The sequence below is a fragment of the Solea senegalensis genome, linkage group LG7 (assembly GCF_019176455.1).
Source record: "Solea senegalensis isolate Sse05_10M linkage group LG7, IFAPA_SoseM_1, whole genome shotgun sequence".
NCBI lineage: Eukaryota > Metazoa > Chordata > Actinopteri > Pleuronectiformes > Soleidae > Solea > Solea senegalensis.
The window spans coordinates 5,016,435-5,042,576 of record NC_058027.1 but is presented as its reverse complement, the minus strand read 5'-3'; the positions used below and the strand labels follow the sequence as shown (position 1 = coordinate 5,042,576).

The 26,142-nt window shown below is 39.7% G+C and overlaps 1 protein-coding gene across 4 annotated transcripts in view; it reads right to left on the bottom strand.

Annotated features, from left to right (window-relative positions):
• LOC122772740 (protocadherin-9) overlaps positions 1-26,142 on the bottom strand; it is a 253,411-nt gene that overhangs the window by 176,746 nt on the left and 50,523 nt on the right. For 2 of the 4 annotated variants that reach the window (XM_044030974.1, XM_044030977.1), the window contains exon 3: positions 8,255-8,356. The exons of the other annotated variants lie outside the window; for them this stretch is intronic. In XM_044030974.1, coding sequence (XP_043886909.1) covers positions 8,255-8,356 — 102 coding nt within the window. The remainder of the gene's footprint in view (positions 1-8,254; positions 8,357-26,142) is intronic. 4 annotated transcript variants of the gene reach the window in all.

The following is a 26,142-nucleotide window of genomic DNA, read 5'->3' as shown; positions in this document are numbered from 1 at the left end:
AATAGTAGTAATAGTAGAGGGGCCAGTTACCAGCTAGGGGTAGGCCGAGGTGTATGGATGTGGTACCAGAGGTTCCCAACTATGGTTCTGAACTGGGAACTAGTTGCGTTATCGAAGCCGAGAGAAGAAACATAAATTACAGGACGGCAACTGTGTCTACACAATCCTTGCAGCCGCACAGGTCCAACCGGCCCTGCTTTACTTCTGATTGGCTAATACCGTGGCTCTGCCTTGCCTTATTGGTTGAGAGCAGCATCACTTTAATGCCTCGAAGACGATCAGATTGAATGACCAAAACAAAACTACAACAAAAAAATGTGCAGGTGTTTTTTTCTCCTTTTGAAACTTTAATCTTTGGTGCGCTCTTGGTAATTTGCCATGGGAATAATACACAAGTCCTTATATGGACATCCTGGGGGTGTTTATAGATCACATGTTCAGGCTTTAAAAATGCAGGGGGATGGTCTTCTTATGTGTTGTCGAGTCAAAGTTATGATTCATTTTATATTGCATTTTTAGGAGTGATATAAAGCAGCAATATTTGTGCAGAAGTCAACGAAATTAGAGCTAAGTGAACTTTGAACTGTGACATATTTCACAAATGTGACATATTTCACAAATACATCTGTATATACCCTCTGTATATACAGATGTGTAAACACAGTAATGGAAAAAAGCAGTCAAAATGCTCTGTGTTCCAAGGGTTAATCCCAGGATTCCTGTGTAATACTGTGTAGCTGACCCGAATGAAAGAAAAGCAATCCTTAAAAGGCACACGCAAAGCCCCCATCATCAACAGTCCAAACACAGTTATACAATAACACTAGTGGCACATGCACAATGCAAACATCAATGCATTGAATGCAGTCCATCTCCCGCAACCACCACAGTGCATAAATCTGTCACAAGTAAGTGACAGAGTGTATATAAATACTGTTTATCGCTTTCATTGATTTTTCTGTATGTGATGAACACATGGAATCCTCCACGTAATATTAGAGGCATCTCAGATGATAAAGGGTTGGATGAGATGACGATTCAAATCAATGAAGCGGGAAGCGTGTGTAGTTTACGCATGTGGTTTGCATTGCTGGGGAAAAATCAAGTGAAATATCGCTTTATTTAGAGACAGCTACCTGGATATAAACAAATCAAAGTCTCCCAGTGCAATTCTGTGTTCGGCGTAATATCAATTCCTTTTTCAGCCAGCTTTCACCTTACCATAACATTAGAATAGTGGTCTCCATCATGAATACTGTATCAGTGCTCAAGCACATTGAAACGGCTGACTAAAGCATAGTAATGTATGGAAGCAATATCATTCGGAATTTTAGAAAAGAGCAGAACAGGTTTCATATGAAGTAATATTGCCCCGGGCCTTTCCTCGTCTCTATGGTTTTTATCACATTTACCACTCTGCAGTCCATGGAGCATTTCTCTGCTCCACCTGATTGAGACATAGTCTTGGGCAAACACGGCGACAACTGCACCAGTCTGAGCATCGTGACTGAGTATCGCCTTAAAATGTCCCCGTCGCAAAGAGCTGGTAAAACATGCAACGACAACAACACAAAGTGTTGTGGAAAACGACGCTGCTGTTCAAATTCTACAACGGTCTGGAAAGGTGATTTTTTTTTTTTTTCTCCCCTTTTTACGTTTTACAAAAAAGGTTTTCTGTCAAGTTTTTTGTTGTGCTGCGTGTGGCAGAGTATGGGTTCGGGATTAGTTAAGAAATATCATTTTAATAACACAACCAAAGAACTTAACTATATAGGGTCCCTATGTATCCTTTATCATGGCTTGGTGCTTTAACATTATTATTTGCAGATACTTGCGGTTTGGAAAAGTAACAATTCAAAGGTCTTGACTTTGATAAAGCTTGTTGTGGTTTGATTTTTGATTTAACGTTGTGTTAAAAACATCATACAATATATTGTTTTCTGCAGCTGCAGCGTGTAACTTCTGGTGTCTGTATTTTTCTGCCTCTGTTTGCTCCTCCGTGATCGAGACAGTTTAACATTTTCAAGCAACACGATCACACAGACTGCGGGAGCATTTGTTAGTATACAGCAGCAGCGAGTGAAACACGACACAATTGAGAAACATACATCGTTAGAAGAGTGAGGCGATTATTTGAATGTAATATAGTCTTTAAAGATTTTTACTTTTTTTTTTTTACTTTTAAACTGACATTGGTATCAAAGCTGCTTTTAAATTTCCATCTGACCAATCAGTTTACATGTAAATAAAGCCTAAATAACATAATCAAATTGATGTAATGGCACCATCTAATATGCAAATATAGCATGATGATGTCATTCAAAGTAGTTAACGCCAGGTGAATTTTCACTTTTAAATTTGAATGAGACCGTAAACGTGACTGCTTTTGGAAACCTGTAAACTGACAGTGGAAGAACTACAGCTAACACACTGTATCCACACTGTGGTTATTACTGTGGTATCGCTGGCTATTGTATTTCCAAACCCCCCTGTAATGCCTCGCCTCTCATCACAGCCAGCACCCAAATATGATTTAGCACTCCATCACAGTCTCCCTCAAACGTCCAAATACTGTCAGCATTAATAGCTCCAAGTGTCTGTCGCATTTTACTAATGCGATTTTCAGGCTTGGTCAATAAGTACATTTCAGGGAGTAATACATTTATCCTGCGTGTAAACCTCGTAACTGTGTTTGTCACTGGCTCATTTTCAGCCTCCACCGTGACACCTACAAGCATTGTTTTTGACAACGTCTCATAATGTCACCTTGATGCAGTGGAGGCTCAGAAAACCTGCAGGGTTCCAGCTGCTGATAATGTGCCACCTTTTAAGGTCACCGTTTTCCACGATCCGCCTAAGTTGTGACACAACTTTAGGTGATGTTCGAACTTAAATAACGGAGGTTAAGTAAGCGTATCATAAATGTTATTTATATAGCACCTGTTTCCTGCAATAATTAAAATAACAAGCAAACAAATGCAATCTATATGAAAGCCATCTTAAACAGAGAGTGTGAATTGAAAACAGCATCAACACTTGTAGACCTGATTTCCTTAGACAAGTCCTTTCACAGTCTGGGTGACCTGCAAATACCTTTTTTTTGTTTTAGCCTAGATCAATCAACAACCAGTAAGAAAGAATTCAAGGAGCTTATACCCAATTCCCACTGGTGTAAAAACCTGTTTGAACCCAGGTTAAATCCATTTTTTGATCTGTAGGAATCTCTTTAATCGGCATTCGAATGGCATTAGAGTGATTCTGCGACACAAACGTCTCGTCTCAGATCGGCGTGATGCAAGTTCCTGTGTGGTTTCTTTTGCAATGCAGTCCGTCTTGTGGCAGTTTTCCATGTCTGTATTGAACATAGATAGAAATGGATGCACTTTTCTAGTTGGAAAATTGAAACAAAGGGAGTAAGACAGAAGTAATCAATAGCCAAACCCAACAAACTCCATTTCAATGGCAGCCATTTGATTTGTAATGTCAGTAATCATTTATCTGATGACTTCAAAGTCTCAGTTTCAGTTCTTCTTCAATAGAACATGATGTAAATTTTGGAAATAATGTTCACGTTTAGGGTCTGCGATCTGATCAAGGTCCTTTCTGTGTGCATGGTTTCCTCCCACAGTCAAAATACATGCAGATACGTGGACACTCTAAATTGATGGTTGGTGTGAATGTGAGCGTGAATGGCTACGTGTGCGACCTCTCCAGGGTGTGCCCCGCCTTACGCTCTATGTCAGCTGGGATTAGCTCCAGCTACTTGTGACCCTTTATGTGGAGGATAAAGTGGTAGACAATGAATGAATGAATGTTCACATTTAGAGGAAAAACCAGTGCCATTGACAGCTAACATCATTCAATTGGTACCTAGTTGCAAGTGATGTCTTTTTCCACAGTTCCACAAATCGTGAACCTCGAGGCCTCAAAATGGGGCAGTTCATTTTACAAGTGGAACTCTTTTCCATGCCAGCAAACCTAAATTTGGACAATATTTTATTTTTTTTATTTCATCATTCAGATCAACTGACAAATCAAAAGACACAATATAATACCGCACTAATGTCACTGAGCGACATGATCTTGTCGTCTTCTTGCAACTCATGTTGTTTCCCGTGCAGTTGTGACATCACATCTCACCCAAGGGTGGTGCAAACACCACAGAGCAGAACAAAACAAAAAAAAAAAAAACTCTGGCAATGGGAATGGTGTTAATCACCTTTTTTTGCATGGCTCCGACACGTTTTGCAAATCCTGAGTATACCTGCTAATTAAAGTGTGAAAGAGGCTTCAGAGAGCAGGAAGGGAAAAGCAATAAAAGGAAAGGGCTCTCTCACAGAAACACATGCACAGACACAAACTCCTAACCCTGGCGATACAAATAAATAAACAAGGCACTCACGAGATCGATCCATATCAATTTGGGGACACAAGAATAGAAGAAAAGTCCAGTAAATCAATGAATCAATTTGCAGTGTTTGTAAAACATAATAATCCTGCTGCAGCAACACTATCAACCATTCCGTGGCGAGTCAAGCACCTTTATTCCCGCGTCGCTAACTTTGCTTAAAATGAAACAACTAATGAGTGCAGAGTCGACAGTGAGCCCAAACATTTAAGACCCACTGAATGGAATCATTTCAAGCCCAACTGTGCCTTTTCATGTGAGCTCTCGCCATTCCCTCCGACCCTGTCGCTCGCCGAGGAACAACTCCCCGATGCGCTCCCAACGACACAGGAAAGGAAATTATCGAACACCAATACAATAAAGCTTTCTGGTAACTTAATAGGGCTGCGGAGTATAGGGGGGCACCGTGGTCATCTTGCTTTGAGGCGATAATGAGAGTCATCATTCCCTCCTGGGCTAGAAGAAAGGGGGTCCTCCTTTGTGGCAATGCTGTGTGTGCATGTGTGTATTTTTTCCTAGTCCAGTCAGTTCCCAATAAGCAAACAGCGCAGTGCTTTTAACAAAGCCAGAGAGATTGCCCATTGACTCCAGCTTGGGGTAGATATTTTGAGAAATTCTCCTCATTAAATCAGGCTAAAGCCAAAATATTGACAGTGGAGGAAAGCTTCTGGGAGGAGCAAAACATAGACGGTTCCATATTTCATGTTACATATCTCCCCCGACCTCTCTGTATGTTTGAGAAAACTGTCTTGATAAGAGAAAGCAGTTTAGAAAGCAACACAACTTCCGAAGACATAATAGCAGTATGCAATTATGCATTTGTATGTGACAAGGTGCGGCAATGCCACTGGTACAAAGAATCCTTCATTGAGTTTTTCTTTTTATTCATATCATCACTGGGGTTTCCATTTCATGGATTCAGGAACACAGTGAACAAGCAGTTCTATTTACTTTGAAGGAGATCCTAAAGGATACAGTCTGATGAGAGATTCACATGATGCCTCACTACATCTTTGTTGTTTTTATTAAGCATTAAGGTGTATTGTAACAGAATACACAGAGGAAAAAGTGTGATGTTTTACAACAGATAAAAACAGAAGATATGTTGGTACTATATATGTGTATATATATATATATATATATATATATATATATATATATATATATATATATATATATATATATATATATATATATATATATATATATACATATGTATATATATATATATATATATATATATATACATATGTATGTATATATATATATATATATATATATATATATATACATATGTATGTATATATATATGCAGAAATTAGGTTGTCATCTGAGTAGATCTGTTACGTAAATGCAACACATTTCTTTTGTGTCTTATATATATCAGGAAGAGTCAAATTACTTCATAACCAAGCAAATAACTGAATATTCATCCCTAGTATTTCTGATGTAACATACTCCAGTGATCCGTTAGTGTCTTTCACTCATGCTGCATCAACTGCCCCCACAAGAATGAATTCAATAGCAACGGGTGACTTTTTACAGGGATATGCAATGTTATTGTTCCATGCTTCGGAAATAAATTCATAATCTGTGTAGCCACTAAAGAAATAACACCTCATATGTCTATCTTTATCTTTCTTCATTTCCTGATGCGAAAATTGTAAGGCCAGACAGTGTTTCGTGAGTGGTCACTGACCTCCTAAACAAAGCACATCATTATCTCGCAAGTGCGCAATCCATCTGCTCCCAAGCACTCCTTGTGTGAAAACATTAATGCCATGCAGGACTTCTACACTGAGTGATTAAGCACAAAGATGAACACGTTCAGCATGCATATCACTCTGTATAAGAACTCAGTGCTGAAAGACACAACACAAATGTACCTTAAAACAAGCAACACTGGAATCTACTCTGATGGTTTAATGCAACAAAGAAATAAACCACTCCAAAAGTTGATTTATCTATTGCCTCAGGTCAAATTTTAATCTTAGTCCATACTTTGCGTCAGTGGTACTGGTTTGTCACCTTCTTGTCTAATCTTGCGTGCTTTTCCCAGACTCCTCCCCCTTTTATAAACCATGGCGGTGTTGCTTCGTCGTCAGATGTTACTACCAGTCAACACCCCTGCACTAATCCCCACTCTCTCTCTCTCAGCCCACTTCTTGGCATTTTTCATAATCAGGCATTAGGCGGAGTTAGCCTCAGAAGAGGCGGTTTAGTTACCCTTTAAATAGATCCCTCCATATTGATATCACAGATTAATGCATATATCCTGATTTGAATCCAAAAACACAAATATTATGTAACCTGCTAGCTAGCTACCCGATGCTAAGGGTAAACAAAGCAAAGACCACTTATCCGAGATCAGGTTGTGGGGGTAGCAGCTCTAGCGGACTTCAGACTTCCCTTTCCCTTGCCACGTCGTCAACGTCTGACTGATTCCCAGGTGCTCCCAGGCCAGTGAGGAAATGTAATCTCCACCTAGTCCTTGGTCTGCGTCTAGGTCTCCTCCCAGTTGGATGTGCCTGGAACACCTCATGCCCTGGCATCATTACCAGGTGCCTAAACCACCTCAACTGGCTCCTGTCCCAGATGGCTGCTTCTCACCCTATCTCTAAGGGAGACCCCAGTCACCCTTGTACGCGCGATCTCGTTCTTTCGGTCATGACCCATCACTCATGACCACAGGTGATGTAAGGAACTGAGATCGACTGGTAGATTGTGAGCATTGCCTTTTGGCTCAGCTCCCTTTTTGTGGCAACACTGCAGATGCAATACTGGTCCTGCTGCTCCCATTTTCTGTCCAGTCTCAAAAACACAATTATTAGACTGCAGCCATAAAACGTATTATACACCCACATGTAACATTTCTGTATTTTCATTAAGGCTTAATAATATTGCGCTTCTACCCTTGTAAAATCTGGAAAGAACAGTGAGTACACTTGTTTCTGTCCTTTTCTTTTTTTTTCGCAGTAATTCGCTCTATGAGCCCAAACGGCTCTGCACGCAACATCTCAGGTTCCTACTGAGGTCACGGCTAATTACTGCGACCTAGTGACATAACAGAAGAACAAGCGGAGGAACAAATCATGATGAAGGGATGGATTGTGCGCTCAAAAGGAAATTCTGGGTTTTGTCCTCACATGGCCTCTCCAGAATCCATGTGCATCATCATCCTTTTTTAGCATTAAGAACCTGTTTCAGTGTTGTGGCTGATTGTGTAGATACGTGAACAGGTAGGAAGTCAGTCAAGTGAAGAAAACAGAGCACCGAGTGTAGATTCTTCACTCTCCAGTGCAAGCCTCATGATGACTAAGGGGTTTGCAGACAGCACATTGTGTTGTGCAATGGAGGCAGCATAAACAGAGACTCCCACTTTACTAGAAACCCCTCCCCATCTTTTTATACTACCGTTGATAACGGAGCGTAAGAAAAACTGACATCATTAACATTCACCAGTATGCAAGCGCAGCAACATGGGCAAACCTCCTCCTCCAAACCCCCAGATGACTATCAGGCTCTGTGTTTTCTGAGCATGGAGGTAATGAGACAAACACTTATTACTCAAGTAAAACTGGCATCATTATTAGCATCACATTTAATGATGCTGTAAGTACAATATGTCATCGTAACTAAGAGGAAGGAAAACAAATATTTAACATCGTAAAGAGGGCAAAAAATGTGAAGAACTCTGTTTCAGTGATGGAAGCATGGATGGAAAGAATGACACTGGATCGAAGGAATCATGACGGATGCTTCAGCACAACATCATTTGAGATTACTGACAGTGATGACTTGTGTCAAATGAATGGTGACTGTTGAAACGGGACCGTCTGTACTCACTAAAGGGGTGCAAGGGGTCCAGTATTCGGGGTTCAGCTCAGCTCGTGGACGAAGGTCCAGATACTCAGGGTTCAGTTCAGTTCGGGCACGAGTTAATGTCCCCTTCGTGAAGAATTGGGAAAAGAAGTCAGTTAGAATTGCTAGCTTAGCTTTCGTCTGTTTGGCTTTTTAACATCAAATAAGGTAACATTTTACAGTCAGTATGTACAGTCAATTAACATTACTTTACGCTGTTATAAGCATTTACTAAGTTTTAATTCAAGTTTTATTAATGTTATTCACGTAAATTAAGTTACTAATTCATACATTATTCAAGCATCTTTTAAGTGACACTTCATTTATGCATAATATCACTAAATAATAATTACTTAACTCTAGTGTTAAGCATTATTTAAACACACTTTATCCTTATTTACTCAATGGAGTACAGGATTAGCATGATTAACTTTATTTAAGCATTTATTACCTTTTATTAATGTTCTTCCTACATGTATAAAGTCAGGGATCCGTGTTTTACACTTTACAATAGGGACTGTTAATAAAGGAAAAGTCATGCATAACAGAGTTAAGTAATAATTATTTAGTGCTAATAATTGTCAATTAAGGGAAAAAAAAATGTTCAACTCAGACGTTTAATAAATGTTAACAGTTAACAATTAATACTATAATTAACATTCACATGAATAGAATTACTAAATGTTTCATTTAAACATTAATTACCGGTATTTACTGATGTTTTACCAATGACATAAACACAAAAACAACACAAGTTTAAGACACACAAACCGCAAAGTGTTTCACTCCAGTGCCAAATAAATTCCCCATACATTATTATGTTACAGCAGAGCGAGTAGAGCTTTGATTCACTTTGCTCTGCTCGTCTCGTTTCTTTGTCACTTGTGCACACACACACGCACACACACACACACACATGTTGACATCAGACAAATCTGTACCATCAGACTTGTTAAAAACATCACTTTGTTCTTGTGAGCAAACACGAATAAAGGGCGTGGGAAGCCAGATCCGATCCCATATGCCAGGTGTGAACAGTCGCACATAACTCTATCCACATACGCGTGGATCACTAAGGACGGATGTTAATACAAGGTCTAAAAAGAGCAGAGCGCTGAACTTGAGTGGAGCTACGCTCTGTGTGTGCAGCCATTTGCTTCGATTGGTGATAAAGATATACCATTAGCAAGAAATCATTACCTATCCACCATAGGGCAATTAGAAATGTCAATTTAAAAGACCATAATTAAATTCCAATAAGAATTCATATAAGTTCAGGAACAAATTATATTCAAAATGAAGGTAAAACAAAAAAAATTCCAGTTTGGTTAATTTTGTTAGCCTTTATGGCCTAAATGACAGACCGCTGCAATGACAGTACCTGCTGGGCCCCATGAGGTCGATGATGTATACTGTAATTATCTACTGATTCTCAAAATGGCTGTGTGTAATGAGGCCATGCTGCATGAAGCCCCCAGGCATAAATCACTGTCTTTAACTGACTTCCAGATGACCAACAACAACACAGAGCAAAACGGGGATAAAGGAGGAAATGGGTTATCTGAGCCGCAGAGCTATACAGTCCAACATGGGCTTCTTATCAGCAAAGGCCACATTGTTAGCTAAACTTCTTCTGCTCCCTGCCTGCCTCCCCAAAAATCATCGACTGACTTCAGTTCTCAGCTACTTTTTTTTTATATTTTGTTTACAGCTCGGTTATCGATGTAATAGCTGCTTGCGGCTTTATATAGTGACACAACACAGACCTTTAAGAATGCCTTGGAAAAGGCTCCATAGTTTGACTCACAATCACACTCACAAAATATGAGTGAACCTCCACTGACCCCACCACAACACGCGTCAGATAACGTTTTAATGTGAATACGAATACTTGAGTATAATTACACAGATCTAAGTGAATGATAAAACACTATTCAATTTAATCATAAGGTATTCTATTTTTTCTTCACAAAAATACTAAACTCACAAGAGAACATACTGTGAAATGTCATTGGTTAAACACACAACATCATGTCAACACATAAAAGTATACTATTAATTTCCTAAATCCATAGTATAGTATACTGCAGAGACAGCCCCACTAGAACTCAGCCACATTTTCGTAAATGTACTTAAATTTTCTTGTATTTAGTCAGATAATTAGCCAATGGGGCAAGCAAATTTTGCTTGGTTAGAATACTTAATGACTAGCTTGTAAATCTACAGTATTCTTCATACTGTAACGTTCCTTAAAACTAGGATAAACGGGACGAAAAACTAGACAAAAGTGGCCAAAAGGTAAACACAAGCAAAGAAATTGTAAGAAAAAATATTTAAAATGAGTCTATGGTCTTGATTTTGCAAACTTAATCCCTAATAACTAATCATTTATACCTTAGAATGTCTTATATTTTGCACACACACCGATCTGTGATTGTGGTTTTTACTTCTTTTAACACAATACCAATAGTGAACACGCACACCAGGAGCAGGTGCAGTTAAGATTTCATGCAAGCGTAAGATGTAATACCTTAAATTAAGAATTAAGAACAATTTCCAAGATATTAGGCTTAGTAGTTCTACTAGCACTACTCGTACTAGGTGGCGTGTGGTGATGTTTATGGCTGGTGACGATTATAGAAGCAATATAAGAATGGAGAGAGCGCATTTGAGCTGCAACCTCCAAGAACAGCAGCAACAAGCACCTGTTACGCCTCTTTCAGTGCAGCAAGGTACTCACCTTGGGCCTTTTCACCAAGGTTTTATGTCCAATCAGCAGGACTAAATATGTCACACACATTCATTAAAGGTAATGTTTAAAGTCCAGGTGTATAATAAACGCATAAATGTTGCTCAGTGTTTCGCAAACCTGGAAACGACGATGTTCTCAAAGGTCTTGTTTTGTCCACAAACCACAATGATTCCGTTTTAAAGATTTGTTTGTCGTAAGGAGCAAAGAAACCAGAGGATGTTCACATTTAAGAAGCTGAAAATGTAACAATTAAATTGGGAACTGATTAATAATTGATGATGATCGATAATACCATCTTGGACTTTGGTATTATAGTAATTTTGTTGATCGTATATGCGGTGATCATTTGGTTATACGATCCTGGTTACATTTAAAATACACCTTAAATATGAGTACGAAATGCAACATTATTGTTCTAAAACACAAGACCATTTTAATGAGAAACCTTTCCCCATGCAAGTTATTCCAATTACGGGAGAAAGATGAGGAAAAATATCTCATTATGCATAATATATTCCACCTGTCTGTCACTCTAATTAACGGTGGTCCTTCTCTATAAACCACCCAGAATCTGAGAGCATGGATTAGTATCTCGCCATCCATCACCGGAGTGATAAGAGCCAGAAAGAGGGAAGTGAACGTTTGGCACACCGTAATTGATCATGTTTCACCCCACAATGTCGGAGTCATCGCGGTAAATCCTCGGCGGTGGTGCGTGACGCTGTCAGTGCTGGCAACAAAAATAAGGTGAATGAACAAAACGCGGCGAGATTTATGGAACGCTGGCGGCGATGTGAGGTTTTTATACGCGCTCTGAAGTTTTGGTTTGTCGCTGCGAAGGATAAACAGATTAGGACATAAAGAAGCGAGGTGTCTACTTTTGTCTTATATCCTGCATGGTGGAGAATAGTGGCGCAGGACATCTTTACTTGAAATTAACATTTAAACTTATTTTCAAACCTCTTAATTTATACTGTCAGGTAAAATGTCATGCTCTGCCCCTCTGTGTGTGCAGTAGGTGGTTCTGTCTTTTCTGGAGTACATTGATTTGGTATTCAATTTAACAGAAGCAGTTGAGGAGCTGAAGAGAGACCGGGGGTGGCATGACTAACAGAGACTCCCACATTGGAACATAAGCAGTTTACAGTGTTGTGGGGGTGGCTGTGTTACAAATGGAGACCAAAATGGGACAGAAATTGAAGAAGTGCATCATAACAGAACTGACTTTTGATAATTGTGTGGCTAGAGACAAGTTGAGTGATGAGATTTGTATCGAAAAACCCAATATGCACATTTCACATTTTATTTAATCAATCGTATTAATTAAGAAACCTTAAGCCATTATTTATGTTATCCTTGGTTTAAGTAGTGTATACATGTGGTTATGTGCATATAATTTAGTCATTACACATAAGTGGAAATAGGAAGTCACACTTTGCACATGTGCAGAACAAACCTGGTTCACTGTAAACAGATAATAACTTACAGTCATTTTCCTTGCAAAATAAAATATACATTTTCAATATCTTTCAATCTATTAGTTTTATGTCATTTCACAACTGTCCTAATACAAGAAGTATACACTTCGTGAACCGGTATGTTATATTATTCCATGCAAAGACAGTGATGTTCGACGTTGTTTGTCCACATTTAAGCGAGTAAACCGGTATCTCTCAGCGCTTTACATGATTTTAAAATAATATGGACTTTTTTTAAAACATGCTTCACAGGGACTATAAGTCGGTGTGGGTGGGAATGGAATCTTCTTTTTCATAATATATTCTGGACCTCCCAAAACATGGACATGATGTGAATGCAGTATGTGGCACATTATACGCGTGTGGGAGTGTCATGCTGGCAAAGACAAAGAAAGCGTAGGGTGACACATCCAGTGCATTTGTATGTCTAATATAATACTGCCTGTAATTCAACATATTCAAGAATAACACTTACATTTAAAACAAACAACAAAAAAAATCCACTTCCGGGCCATGAGTTATATTTTTGTAACTTTTTGCACTTTCTGTGATCACTTCCCAATAAAAGTCCAACTGTGTGTTTCATCACGTATATGCTTGCAAAGTGAACGATGCATTCAACTTGTACAGCATCATCACACAGTGTAATCTATAACTGGTGTAACTGTAGTGCCAAAGGGAGCACATGTGTCTGGGGTACCTTAGGTTCATAATGCTGCCTTTTATTGATTGTGGGGTGTTTTTCTTTGCAAGACATCAGGTGTAGTCTAAAGCTGATCTGTTGGCCAAATCTGGCCTTGGGGGCCACACTGTATTTCGCTACTGTGTGCAATAATGCAAACAAACTTTGAAAACTCTGGACAAAAACAACAATGGATTGCTGAATCACCGTCGGACATTGCAGAGATATGAACTAGTCAGCTTTGAGAAGTTCAGATTGTTCTCAGATTTATGCCTCATATAGAGAATTTAAAATGTTGTGTGGTCATTGTGGCTAACTTTGCTGCAGAGTAATGCAGCACTTTCGATTTTAGTGGAGTTTTAATTAAGGCACGCTAATGCATGTCCGTTTTTCTCTACGTTGTGAGTAAATAGAGAATTCCTGCACTTTTAACTTTTCACAGACGTTTGGTTTTCTTCAGTTTGACAGATATCCTGATTGTCTGGCAGTACACTGATTATCACAGAATCGCTGTATCGTGATATTATTGGTATCACGGACCATGTATTGGTCGTGAGGTACCCTGTGATTCCCACCCCAAGAGATGATTTGAAATCACATTTGAGCGACCAGTGTGCAAAATGAGACGATTTGTTGAAAAGTGATTTCAAACCACCTCAAAATGTGGTTTGAATCAGGTGAGAAAATCGGATATAATCTGACTTATTTTCAAGACAATACAAAACACAACTAAATAGTAACAAATGCTCCAACGGTGCACACGTAATGAACGCACTGCAAGACGCATGCATTCACAATGTTTAAATAAACTAACCAAATAAAAGATGCATTTCAACTAATGAGCTCACACCACAGACAAGTAGCAAACCTTGAACAGCAACAAAACACACTGAACAGCGTGTTTGCCCCAGCTGGCTTCATCACTGTTGAGTCTCCTAGGAAAACAATACCGTCGTCGCTTCGTGCTACTTCGGGGCGTTAAGCATTCGATTGTACATTTTTGTGCCGTTTGTCCTTTTTTTTCCAGTCGCGGTGCTGACAGCGTGAGCTACTGTTCAACTTCACGAGTTAAATGTAAAGGCAAGAATGATGACATACTACCGTCTGTATACAGCAGTGGGCTGAGGAGATGAGCTTCATTAGTGGGATAAAACACACTTTAATTAGCTTTACCATTGCCTGGGCCTGCCAAACCTTCACAGTCACGGCAGACCTTTAATTCTGCTTAATTACCTCCGAGATACCACTGTGTGCAACCTTCCTTGACATCACAACACAACATTCATTTTCCTACAAGTGTTGTATGTGTACTGTAAAAAAAACAAAACAAAAAGAAAACACGATGCTTACCTTGTGACTTGGTGATAAGGCTCATGAGGGAAAAACAACACTCCGCATGTAACGTGTGACTCATTGAGGAAGCTCTCGGGTCATTATTTATTTACGCTGCCATGTATTTACTTATTTATCAGGTGATTATGTCAAAGTATCAACACAATTAGCACGCTACGGGCACATTCATTACGAGATTTTAATAATTCAAAACTTTCTTCCCCGAGTTTGACGCGACAGCAAACTGATTATACTGTCGTCCAAAACAAATGACATACAACAATGGGCATATTCCACTAATAGTAGTGTTAATAGTTAACACTTAGAGCACAGTAAAAATCAATTGCGGCATCATCTGACTTGTCTCTGGAAATTGCCCAGTATGGGCTGATATATTATGGCCATAATTGCCCGGCGCTGGCAAGGCTGCCTCTGTCTTAGCAGCCCTGCTGACTTACAGTGAGCCCGTTGGTTAATGCAAATGAGCCCATAAAACAGCCCCCGAGTGAGGATTCTCCCTCTGGACATCAGATGGAGATCAGCTGAGCAGCATTGTCTCTCTTTTCTTTTGCCCAGTCCGCTTTCTCGTCGTCATGCACCAAATCATTTGTATCTGTGTGTGTGTGTGTGTGTCTGTGTCCCGAGGATGCCGACTGTAGCAGGAGCTAGCACTGTGGGGGGGTTTTAAAGCCTTGTTTATACTCGCGAGGTGAACGGCGGCACGGGACCGCCACAGATGGCGTGCACCCTATGAGAAGCCACACAGGCTTTTATGGTCAGCACCCAACCAACGCACGTCAGTATGTTTCATACCACTATTAACTAATCTGGATAAACAGGAGGTCAATGAGATCTCTTCTGTTAGATATGCAATCTTTTGGAAATGTGAGGTCCTTTTCATGCACATCCCTCACATCTAATGACCTTTGCTCAACAAAAAATAAACACTTCTGTTTCTGCGCTGATTTTCCATCTTGGAAGTTAAAGACATATGATGTTCTATATGCAAACAAAAGGCTGACTTTGCTCTAGTTTCTAATTCAAATCTGTATCAGTGAGCACTACACCTTTAGTACAATCAGTCTTGTATAAAGTACTTGAAAGTGGTACCTTTCCAGAAAATAACGTTAAAGTCAACTTTAAGAATATTACTTGAGTAAAAGTCTTAAAGTATTGTCTAGTACTTAAGTATTAGAAGTAAAAGTAAAAGTATTGGTTGGTCGCTCAGCTGTCAGCTGAGAGCTGAAACCCGGCGTCCAGAGCCTCGGTGTCAGACACGGTAAACAACGAGCCGCTGGTGTGTTTCAAGTCCATTTGGAGCCGAAAATCTGCGGCTAACAGCTCAGCGGCTAACGGCTGGTGCCGCTAAAAACAACTAGCGACAACCACAAGGCATTACATCACCAACTCAACTTAGATTTTTTAGTAACGAAGATGGTTATGGGAAATGTGTCGGAGTAATAGTACATATTTAGCAGCTTTTAGCAGCGTTTTGTTAGCAGCAATTTGAATGCGCAGTGATATCGTGATGGGATCCTCGTAGCCATTGTCTTGTAAAGGGAAAATATCCCAGTTCTTGCTTGGTCTATACATAGTAACCAGAGAAGTCACCTATTGAACATGTATGGGATGCTTCGGATCAATGGTTAAGCGGGCAGGTTCTATTTCCTGCCAATATCCGACTTTGCGCCGTCATTGACGAGGACTAGGCCGATATTGCACAGGCGAAAAATCGATAACCCGATCAACTCTATCTCAAGGAGATGTGTCACACTGTGCGAAACAGAGACTGACAGGTTCTCCTGTAGAATCCCTGTGTGAAGCTTTAGTTCAGTGAAGGATTGTTTTTGTTTTCTTGCAGGGAAACTGTTTATCTGGTGCCAAAGAGGTTGGCTGCTAAAGTTGGAGCCACATGGGCCAAACAGAAACCCATTCCACCTGCAGTCATTTGCAATTGGCCGCCTTACTCAGGGGCCAGCCCTTGACCTGTCCTGGGATTTGAACCAGAGTCACTCCAGTTACAAGCCCAATTCATTTCCTCATGACCACAGGCCAGGCTCTTTAATCACCATCTTGAAATGTCTCACCTGCCTGGTGGATGGATTATAATCGCAGTGCTCATTTGAACTATTTAGGGAACAACGTTGAGACAAAATAAGCCTTTTGTTTGCAAATAGGGAATCTGACGTCTTTTGGATTCAATTCATGGGGAACGGGAGCACAGACAAAGGAGTTGCATTTACATTTTTTGTTTAGTGAACATGAAAGCGATAAAAGGGTTGTGGGAAGTCTGTGTCTCAAACAATGTTGGAGTTTATATTGTTACCGCTTCCCCGTGTGTGTGTGTGTGTGTGGATAATTATGCCATAATCTTTAAGACTCCAGAAGCATGTGATTGTCTCTGTGGTCTGTGGATTTGCTTTTAAATACACAGTTTTCCCTCCGATGTATCCATTGCACATAGTTACCAAAATTATACCACATCCTAACCCCAGTTCCATTAGGGATAGTACCCGGTACCTGGTGCTTTTGTTGGCACCTGCTATGGTGAGGTTCCAAACACTAAAATGAGACGTCAACAGACTGATGACGTCCAACATAGGAGTCATATTTGACATTTTTAAAAAACTCGACGTCCTCCATTGCTACGTCGAGTTGGGCTTGAACTGTATCATGGAAAAGTGCCATAAAAGTCCACACAATAAGTCATTTTCAGGAGAGAAATACGTAATGTTTTCTAATTATATTGCCATTATACATTTTACTGAAGATTTTTCATGGTGATTAAACAATACATAATACATATTATAAAGACACCAGTTTCAAAATAAAGGGTGTAGATTTGCGTATGAACATGTCCCCACCATTATTTGAAGAAAGCCAGATTGTCCCTACAGTGTGTATACGTGCGCGCCAATGCTGTGGTACGAGAGCGAGCGGATTTCACGAGCGCCTGCGAACGCATCACAGCCGAGTAGAAATCTCGCCGTGGCTCACAGAGGAGACGTGCCGGTCTGACAACACAGCGGCGACTTTTTAGGGCTGTTAGTCCAAACCTAAAGCAGCACGATGCGTTTGTCTTCATTGTGCCACCAAAAAATCAGCGGGCGACAACTTACTAAATTGGGAAATATAATGTCAACTAATGTTAGTTAGTCACGTTCGCTGTAGTTTCAATCAGCAAATCAACCCTGGTATCTGTCACATATTGTAGCTAGCAGTACAGTACACATAAGATAAATGAAGATAAATCAAATTATGATTAGAATTATTATGCACAAAGGTGCAGTTGGATAAAGCAAAGGTGAGATCCTAATTATGAATCATAGAAATATATTATTAATCATGATTCATTATAATAGCCGTGCAGATCAAGAGGTCCTCGGCCAAATAGATCTCATGATATGTGCAGTTAGACAGTTTGTATCTCTTAGTGACTGATGTAGGCACGTGTAGAAATACTAGAGAACAGAAAAGAAAATGACAAAGTATTGGAATTACATTATTGTTCATAATGTAAATGTGGCGTGGTGAGGTCATAAATATATCTACAATTATTCAATACAGGGAAGACAGGGTAGAAATTGTCTTTTGTTTTTAGGGAAAAAAACAACAAAAAAAAACCCTCATTAATTAATAAATAGCAGACAAATGCAATATGTTTCCAACAGAAGTGAGGGTGAAACTGCAAAGAATAAAAAGAAGGAAAAAAAAGGATGAAAGGGACAAACACTTGTAAAGATTAGAAACTGAGAGCACACACGATGGTGCTTTTAACTCTTGTTATATTAAATTGCTAAAGGTGACATTGGGGAGTTCTGTAATTATTATTCGTTGATTTGCAAAGCCGTGCGGACGGCGCTCCGTTGGTGGCGGTGTGGAACTTATACAGGAGCAGCTGGTCAGCCCCATTTCCACACTCCCCCACTCCTATAGGTATTGACATTCCATTTAAGTCGACGACAGTGAGGGAGGTTCTTTTATGGCGGATATTTAATAGAAATGTAGCAGTAGGCATCACGGTTAAAAAAAAAAAAATTTCAAGGATATCTTTGCATTGTGGTGGAGTAAATTCGCATGAGATACAGTATTTTTACTTTGCTCAGAAGGAACAAAGGGAGACTCAGTCACCTCTACTGTATTAAAACACACATCTGGAAAATGTACATATAGTGTTCAGACAGTAATTAATAAAGAGAGGTTATGTTACATGTGGTAATTACTGAAACAAGCTTAAATGAGCCCCTCTGCTACATGAAAATGAACACAGACACTGTATTAAAAGTGTGTGTGTGTAGAAGGACGCGGAAAAGACAAACCAAATACAGTGTGGACTGTAATCATGGTTATTCAATGAGGGTGTTCTACAAGTGCATTGAAAACAAATTAGGTTGAAGTCTCGTGACAGGATAAATAAAACCTTGATCAATTAAGTGGTTGACAGAGACGGCGGTCCAGCACTCAATGGGGCCAGTCTTTTGCCGCTACAGTTTTTTATTCTTGAGCCACAGAGAGGCATTGATTCTCCCTGGCACCCTATCCGTGTCATTACAGTCGATGCCGAGGGCCGGCCCAAACCATTTTCAGCAAACCTCTAATGGCTTCAAGGAATCCAGTCGGACTTGTGGCAGAATTCTAATGAGCAGATTTTATGAATCTTGGAGTGCAGGGACGAGTAGGCAGAATGCTGCATCGGGTCATCAAGAGAACACAGAGGAGGCATTAACAAAACAATTCTCTGCCATTACTGCACAGTTGGAGCTGCTTGCGCTCTAAGATGCTGGAATTAAATAGAGGTGACGGAGAGGTCAGCGCGTTTGATGTAACTGGTTGCAATTTGTCTGAACAACCGTTTCATTTGTAAAAAAGGAAAGAAAAAAAAAGAAGCTGTTTTCTAACTAACAAACAGAACTAATCCAAGACATTTAGAGTAGATGAGGGAAAGTTTTTTCTTACATGTACTTTTTCTCTCCTCCAGCTTTAGAGCCTTTGTGTCACAAAGGGAGCTTGGAGAAAGGCTCGGGAGGCACATGTAAAACAACGTCTTTACTTGGGAAAAAAAAAAAACCCAAAACAACAGCAAAGATTAAAAAATCCAAACACTCAAACAAAGTAGACCGGGTCAAACTGAGACAAAAAAAAAAAAACAATGGAAAAACTAGAGGCAAGGTCAAAAATGTGATAAAGATTACAGGCAGGGAAAGAACAAGAAGACTGAGAAGCCAAGGGACGTAGCACAAAAACACGCCGAAAGCAAGTGGAAAGATATACAGTAAACAGTACTAGCGAGACGATGGGGAACAGACGAGCAGGGGCAGGTCAGATAAACCTGCTGGTAAGGAAAAAGGAAGCAAGTGGGAGTGGAAGTGGCCTGGAATGACAGCGAAATGACTGCAAAGTGGATTGACTGCATGATGGAACGCGAGAGCCGACTGAAAGTCAAAACTAAAGATGCACCGATACCAAGTCTGCTCAGTTAAATCTGAGTACTTAATAATACCATTATATACATACATATATACATATATACATATATGTATATATGTATACATATATATACATGCATATATACATATATGTATATATATGTATATATGTATATGTATATATACATATATATGTAGATATATATACATATATATGAACAAAAATTAATATATATATAAAAAAAATTATATTTTTTTTCAAAATGTGATGCTGTTGCTGCTGTTTAAACATTTACATTGAGGCCTTTTATTTATTTCTGCTGTTCACTTAAAATAGTTGGCGTCGACGTCAAAAGATAAATACATGATAAGAGATTAGTACTTTGGCTTTTATTTTCTGGTATTTACATCCAGATAATTATGTTACACAACTTAGAAATGGATCACCACATTTGAGGTGAGGAAAACTATAGGAACAGATTGACTTCAATTAGATTTAAATGAATAATACGTAATATTTTCATCAACTTTATGACTTTATGACGTTTTTAATACAATTCTATCCACTTTTTCCACATCGCCGAAATCATAAGACCCTAAAGTAGGAGAAAAAGTCATTATCAATGGTGGAGGAGGTTGGCTCTAACCATTACTGTGCTGTCTATGGACACATGCACATGTGGTTTAGGTGACAGGATCCGAGGACCTGTTGAAGACCGATGAGGAGCATTCAGACCTTCACTTAAGATGTGATCAGATCACACAGAACAGACATTAATGAACTGAATGGGTTCTCAATGTCCATCGAGGCTAGGCAGGACTGGAGTGATGGAACGTCAGGTCCAGGATGCAATAAGCGGAGACCAAAGAGGACTGTTTAGTGGCCCATTCAAGTCTCCAGGCAACTGCTTTAATGGCTGGAACTGAGCAGACGCTTTACAGCAGTGGTTCCCAAACCCTGGGTTGGGATCCATAAATTAGCAGTTGAAATTCTTTTTGGTCCCCAGATAAATTTGTCCCAACCTTCTAGTTAAGATTTAAGTGCATATATTTTAAATAACATGGGCAGTAGAATCGATTCATGCACACGTTTGCACACCCGCTGCGACGGAGGCATCTTTTACGACTCTAAGCGTAGTGGTAGGTCCTAAAGTCCAACTGTGGCTGTGCACTGTGCCGCTGTGAAGCCCCTCTTTGATACTTGTCAGTGAGACAGGGAAGAGTGAAGCTGCTGGAGCTGAAGCCCGAAGAGCCTTGAATCAAAAGCAGAGAAAACCACTGGGGCTCATCAGGGCGGCATTCTCGGGGAGATGCACGAGGCTCTGAGGAAGCGACATGGCACAGAGACGGAGGAGGAGCAGGGACAGATGGAGGAGGTTCAGGGTGAAGTTGAGCGTCCAGCTGCTAGAGTTATGTCAGTGGATTAGAGTTTCTTTGCCCCCATCACACAGGTCAGGTGCTCTTCAAGGTAATGAAGAGCATCTGCTTGAACCAACAGCTCCTTATATCAGGCTTTATTCAATGTCACGCCAGTTAAAACTGGAACGAACAGCCTTTTAAATGTAAACATGTGTCTGTTAATTGCCAAATAAGTTCAATTGACTGAAAAAGGGCCCCCAAAATATAGAGAATCATAAGAGAATCCTACTGTTAAAAAAGCTGATCAATATACACAAACATTCCCTCATTCAGGTCGGATAGTACACAGCCTGTTTTCCCAAAAAGCCAACACAGAGGCAGAACAGGAACGTCAACAACAACAAAAATCTCCAATTACGCACTGCAGCTGTAAAATATGTACTGTATGTACCGACAAGTGGAATTAATGACTGATAGAGAAGATTGAAAGTCAAGAAAAGATAAGATAAAAACCTGTCGTTCACGTATAGGACAGGGCTTCATCTCGCTCGGGGTTCATCCGTGTTTTCCAGGGGATTGTCTCGTACAAAAGTAGAAGGAAGTTGCAGCAGTGTTCTTAGAGATCAGATGGTTGTTATTTTTTTTTTATTTTTTTTTTTGGTGGTCACTCTCTTGTGTACTTCTCTGCCCTTCATTTGTACAGACAGTCTCTGCTCACCGGTCTTCCGGGAACTGAGCGTTTTCAGAAAGAAACCTGTAGGTGTCTTTGAAGCTGCTTTACTGTCCATCTTTGTTCTTCTGTTTTTCTTCCACTCACTAAAGTTTTTCAGAGCAAATTTTTAAAAAAAAAAACGGATCATCCATTGTTGGTATTACAATGAAGTTATTACATTAAAAAAAAAATACATTTAAAAGTCATTTTTGTTCCTAAACTGAAGAAAGTAGAATACAGCCTAATGATGTCATTTGTAGAACTGTAATTAACATATAAAGGACTGATTTGTTATTTTATTTTTAATCAATATGTTCTAAATGGTATCTGCTTTTCATGCTATGTACCACAGTTGTTGTCAATCTTAAAACACTCACATAAAAGAATCCCCAGAGTGAAAAAAGAAGATAGAACTAACCTTGACTACTGTTTTATGAGGCTTCATGACCATCCTCTAAAAATCTACCACATTTTCTGACTATCTGCCCCAGCACATCATGTCAAAAGACTTTTTTTGTTCTTTTTATTCCATTGTGGTGCTGTTTTTTTTTGTTTTGTTTTTTTTTTTTGTTTTTTTTAAAAAAAAGCTCAGAGAATTGGAGAAGCGGTTACAGTAAAAGTGCTGCATTTAAGTTATCTGAGCGTGGCCCCCTGGAGGCCGAGCAATGCTCTCACCCATACAAGTCCAATTTATAAGGCATATGCCCAACACGCGGACCCATTTTACCCTGCCCCATTAAATGTAACATTGAAGAGTTGAAGCTCCAATAGCTGTAAAAGATTTAAAGTAGCCTAAATCCATGTTATCCAATTTGGACGACGAAGGAAAAGGCTGTCGACTGCTGTACGGTATGGCTTTCTGTGTCAATATAGAATGAGGGACATTACTTTCTAATCTTCTGCTCTAAGTGCATTTGCATTGCTTTTTTTTTTTCCTGACTTGGAAAATACAGACTCACAAGATTGAACCTGCTGCACCACTGTGTATGTAAATAAAAAGCCTTTTTTTTTTTTGCTGTGGAAAACTTTAGGTCACACTTTAACATGAGTGCAGGTGTCTGAGAATGGCACCGGCAGTTTACACCACTTTAATCCTCTTGGACGCAAAGAGAGGCTTTATAGGGAGCTAGCAGGCTTTTAAACCCTTTACTTAGAGGTAAACAGACGGCGCAGCTTCACTGATAAAATCATTGTTAATAGCATGCACCTTCTTGATTTCATAATATTGCCTGTACCTTTTATGCCTCGGTCATTTTATAATGATAAAAACAATACCCATCCATCATGTACTGCTTATCTTTCGAGGGTCACAGGAAGAGCTGGAGACAATCCCAGCAAACATTGGGGCGAGAGGCAGGGTTCAGTGTGCATATTCACAATTTAGAGTATTATATTAACCTGACCTGGCCTGGCTAACGCCAGACTGCATCCCAATCTCATTTGAGACTGAGCATGGGTCTGGAAAGGGTCACTTGTCATTTCCAAGAGGCGTGACGAGAGGATGAAAATGCCTCTGTGCTCAACTGGACCAGACCAATGACCTGGATGTGATTTCTAGGAGTGATGGCTATCTACTGATATAATCTAATGGCGAGCTCCGTGGAGCAAGTCACTTAAAATAGCAGCAACAGCCGAATGTTAAGACAGCTGCTCTTCAGTGTATACAGAAGCTGCTAGACGTCGCTGATATGTCGCCATTCCATTAAGACTGGCAGACTAAAAATGGCAGACTCGGCTGGGTTCGTCCACGTAAAAAACCTGACCTCAATCTGCATGTGTTGGGACTGAGAGAGGAAGTCAAAGTAGCCATAGAAAAACCCAAGCAGATTCCATGCAGAATGGACCTGGTCAATCCAGGATTTGAACCAGGAGCGTTAGTCTGACTCACACCAGTGGGACGAACACTGAGATAATTACGTAGTTGGGAATTGAATGACTATAGCATGTACGGTAGATATCCAGCCAGCCCCAAACTGGCCTAAGCGCTCTCTCTAAGCTTCATCTTTGGGACAATGACGGAAATAAGACATTTAAAAACAAATAAAATCATTTTAAAATCTATCTGGAAACAAACCGGGAGCAAGTAAAGTGCTGCTATAAAAAGAGTAATATGCTCTCGCTTTTTCGTACCAATTAAAAGACGGGCTCCAGCGTTTTTGGCCCGTTGTAGTCGCGTAAGTGATGTAACAAAAGGAACCTCTAACAAAAGGAACCTCTTGTCACTATTGCATTCTTTAAAAATGGCAAATCACTACATGGTTTTCTATCCTGTCACTCTTAAATGAATTTACATGTCCAGAAAAAGTCAATTCAGACCTCTGAACCATGTGTGCTCCCACCTGACTCTCCCAGAAGTTGTACCTCCTGTTAAAGTGCTTCTCTGTCTGGTCATGGTGCGCTCATATCACTCTGAAATTTGCTAGTGGAAGCATTTGTTTTTTTTGTTTTTTTTTCTTATCAGACATAGTCGTCACAGTTTGGTGCCAAATGCAAGGCGGGTAACCACATGACGAGAGCCTTGAACCTATGAGACACTGAATTAAAATTTCATCAAGTGCTTGGAAAGATGCATAAATGTGTGTTTGTCAGCTTGTTGAACACTGTTGGAGAACATTTAGGTTTTGAATGTCTGAAAAAGCTTTCAAATGCGTGTCAGCACTTTTTTAAGAACTTTGAGACTTGGATGTTGGGTATGCGCGACGTTAGCCTTGTTGTTTTGTGGTTTAACACGGTTTGCAGTCACAGTGATCACTTAAGGAGCTCCATGTGCTTAAAATGAGAATCCTGATCCCTCCGTGTGCTTGTAGTTTACACACTGTGCCATATAGCACAGTTTCGATGATACATTTGTTCTATTGTTTTCCACTTACTGAATAAAAACAATGCTGCGGTGGTAGATTTACAAAAACAAAATGTGCATTTTCCATGTCTGTACTACACAATCCACTCATTAGCTATACTGCTTAGACTTTAAAGGTCACCAGGGGAGTTGGCGGGGCCAATCCCAGGTGATGATGGCTGAGAGGCAGGGCACACCCTGGACAGGTTGCAGTTTATCACAGGGCCAACAAACAATCATTCACACTCACATTCACACCTTCAGGCAATTAAGAGTTTCCGAATAACGTAACTAGAACCTACATTGTCCTTGGAGACATACTCTAACCCCGTGGTTTGGTGCGTTTTTATGTGCACAAATATAATTCTATTAACCTCAAAACCTCAAGGCAGATCTCCAAGGAACAAGGTTGGGAGACATGGAGACACTCAAGGGGGGCTTCAAGGAACCTGGCCTAGGCCTGGACTCCAAGAACCTCTGTGCTATGAGACACCAGTGTCAGCAAACTACCACACTGCCCTTTATTTTCTATTCATGTTAGAACATTGATTTTAAAAAGGCCTTTAAACATCAAACAAACATCAGGTGTCAGATGAAACTAGTGCTTAGAAATGTACTCTCGTCAATCTGTATATTAATTTTAAGAAAACTCCTCTTATCATAGTTATATCTCATCTATGTTGCCCTGTGTTGTCGTCCTACTGTTTTGCAGGAGAAAAAAAGATGTAGGAGGAGACAGTCATACACAAAACAATAAAGCATGATTATAATTAGAAATGGAATGTGTTTTTTTTTCCCCCCAATCCTTGCGCATGTAACTGTCGCTCTAGTGGCAGCACCTGTATGCGAACATGTGGTTCTACAGCTCCAGTGAGTAATTCACATTTTACTGTGGTTTCCTTGGCAATTTATGTCAACATTCACTGCTGAATAAATATCCATAAGTGTTGCATCTGTGGTAAATCAGCAGCCATATTAGGATGTCTGTGTGCAGATACAGTGTAACAATCTCTGAATGCAAACATGGATCACATCATTCTCTCTCTGGCAAAATTAAACCTCATATTTCAGTCCAGTAACAACATGGTAATAGTATATTGATTATTTTGTAATACAGGTGGAATTTCAATATTTATACCATAATTCCTTTACCTTCCAATACCATATTGCTTATGTGAGTTCACTATGATAACAATGGTAATGTGTGGTAATATGAACAAAGTAATACTGCTATTTCCAAATAAATATTTAGGTTAAGATAAGAAATAAAACATTTAACAATGTCATATAATC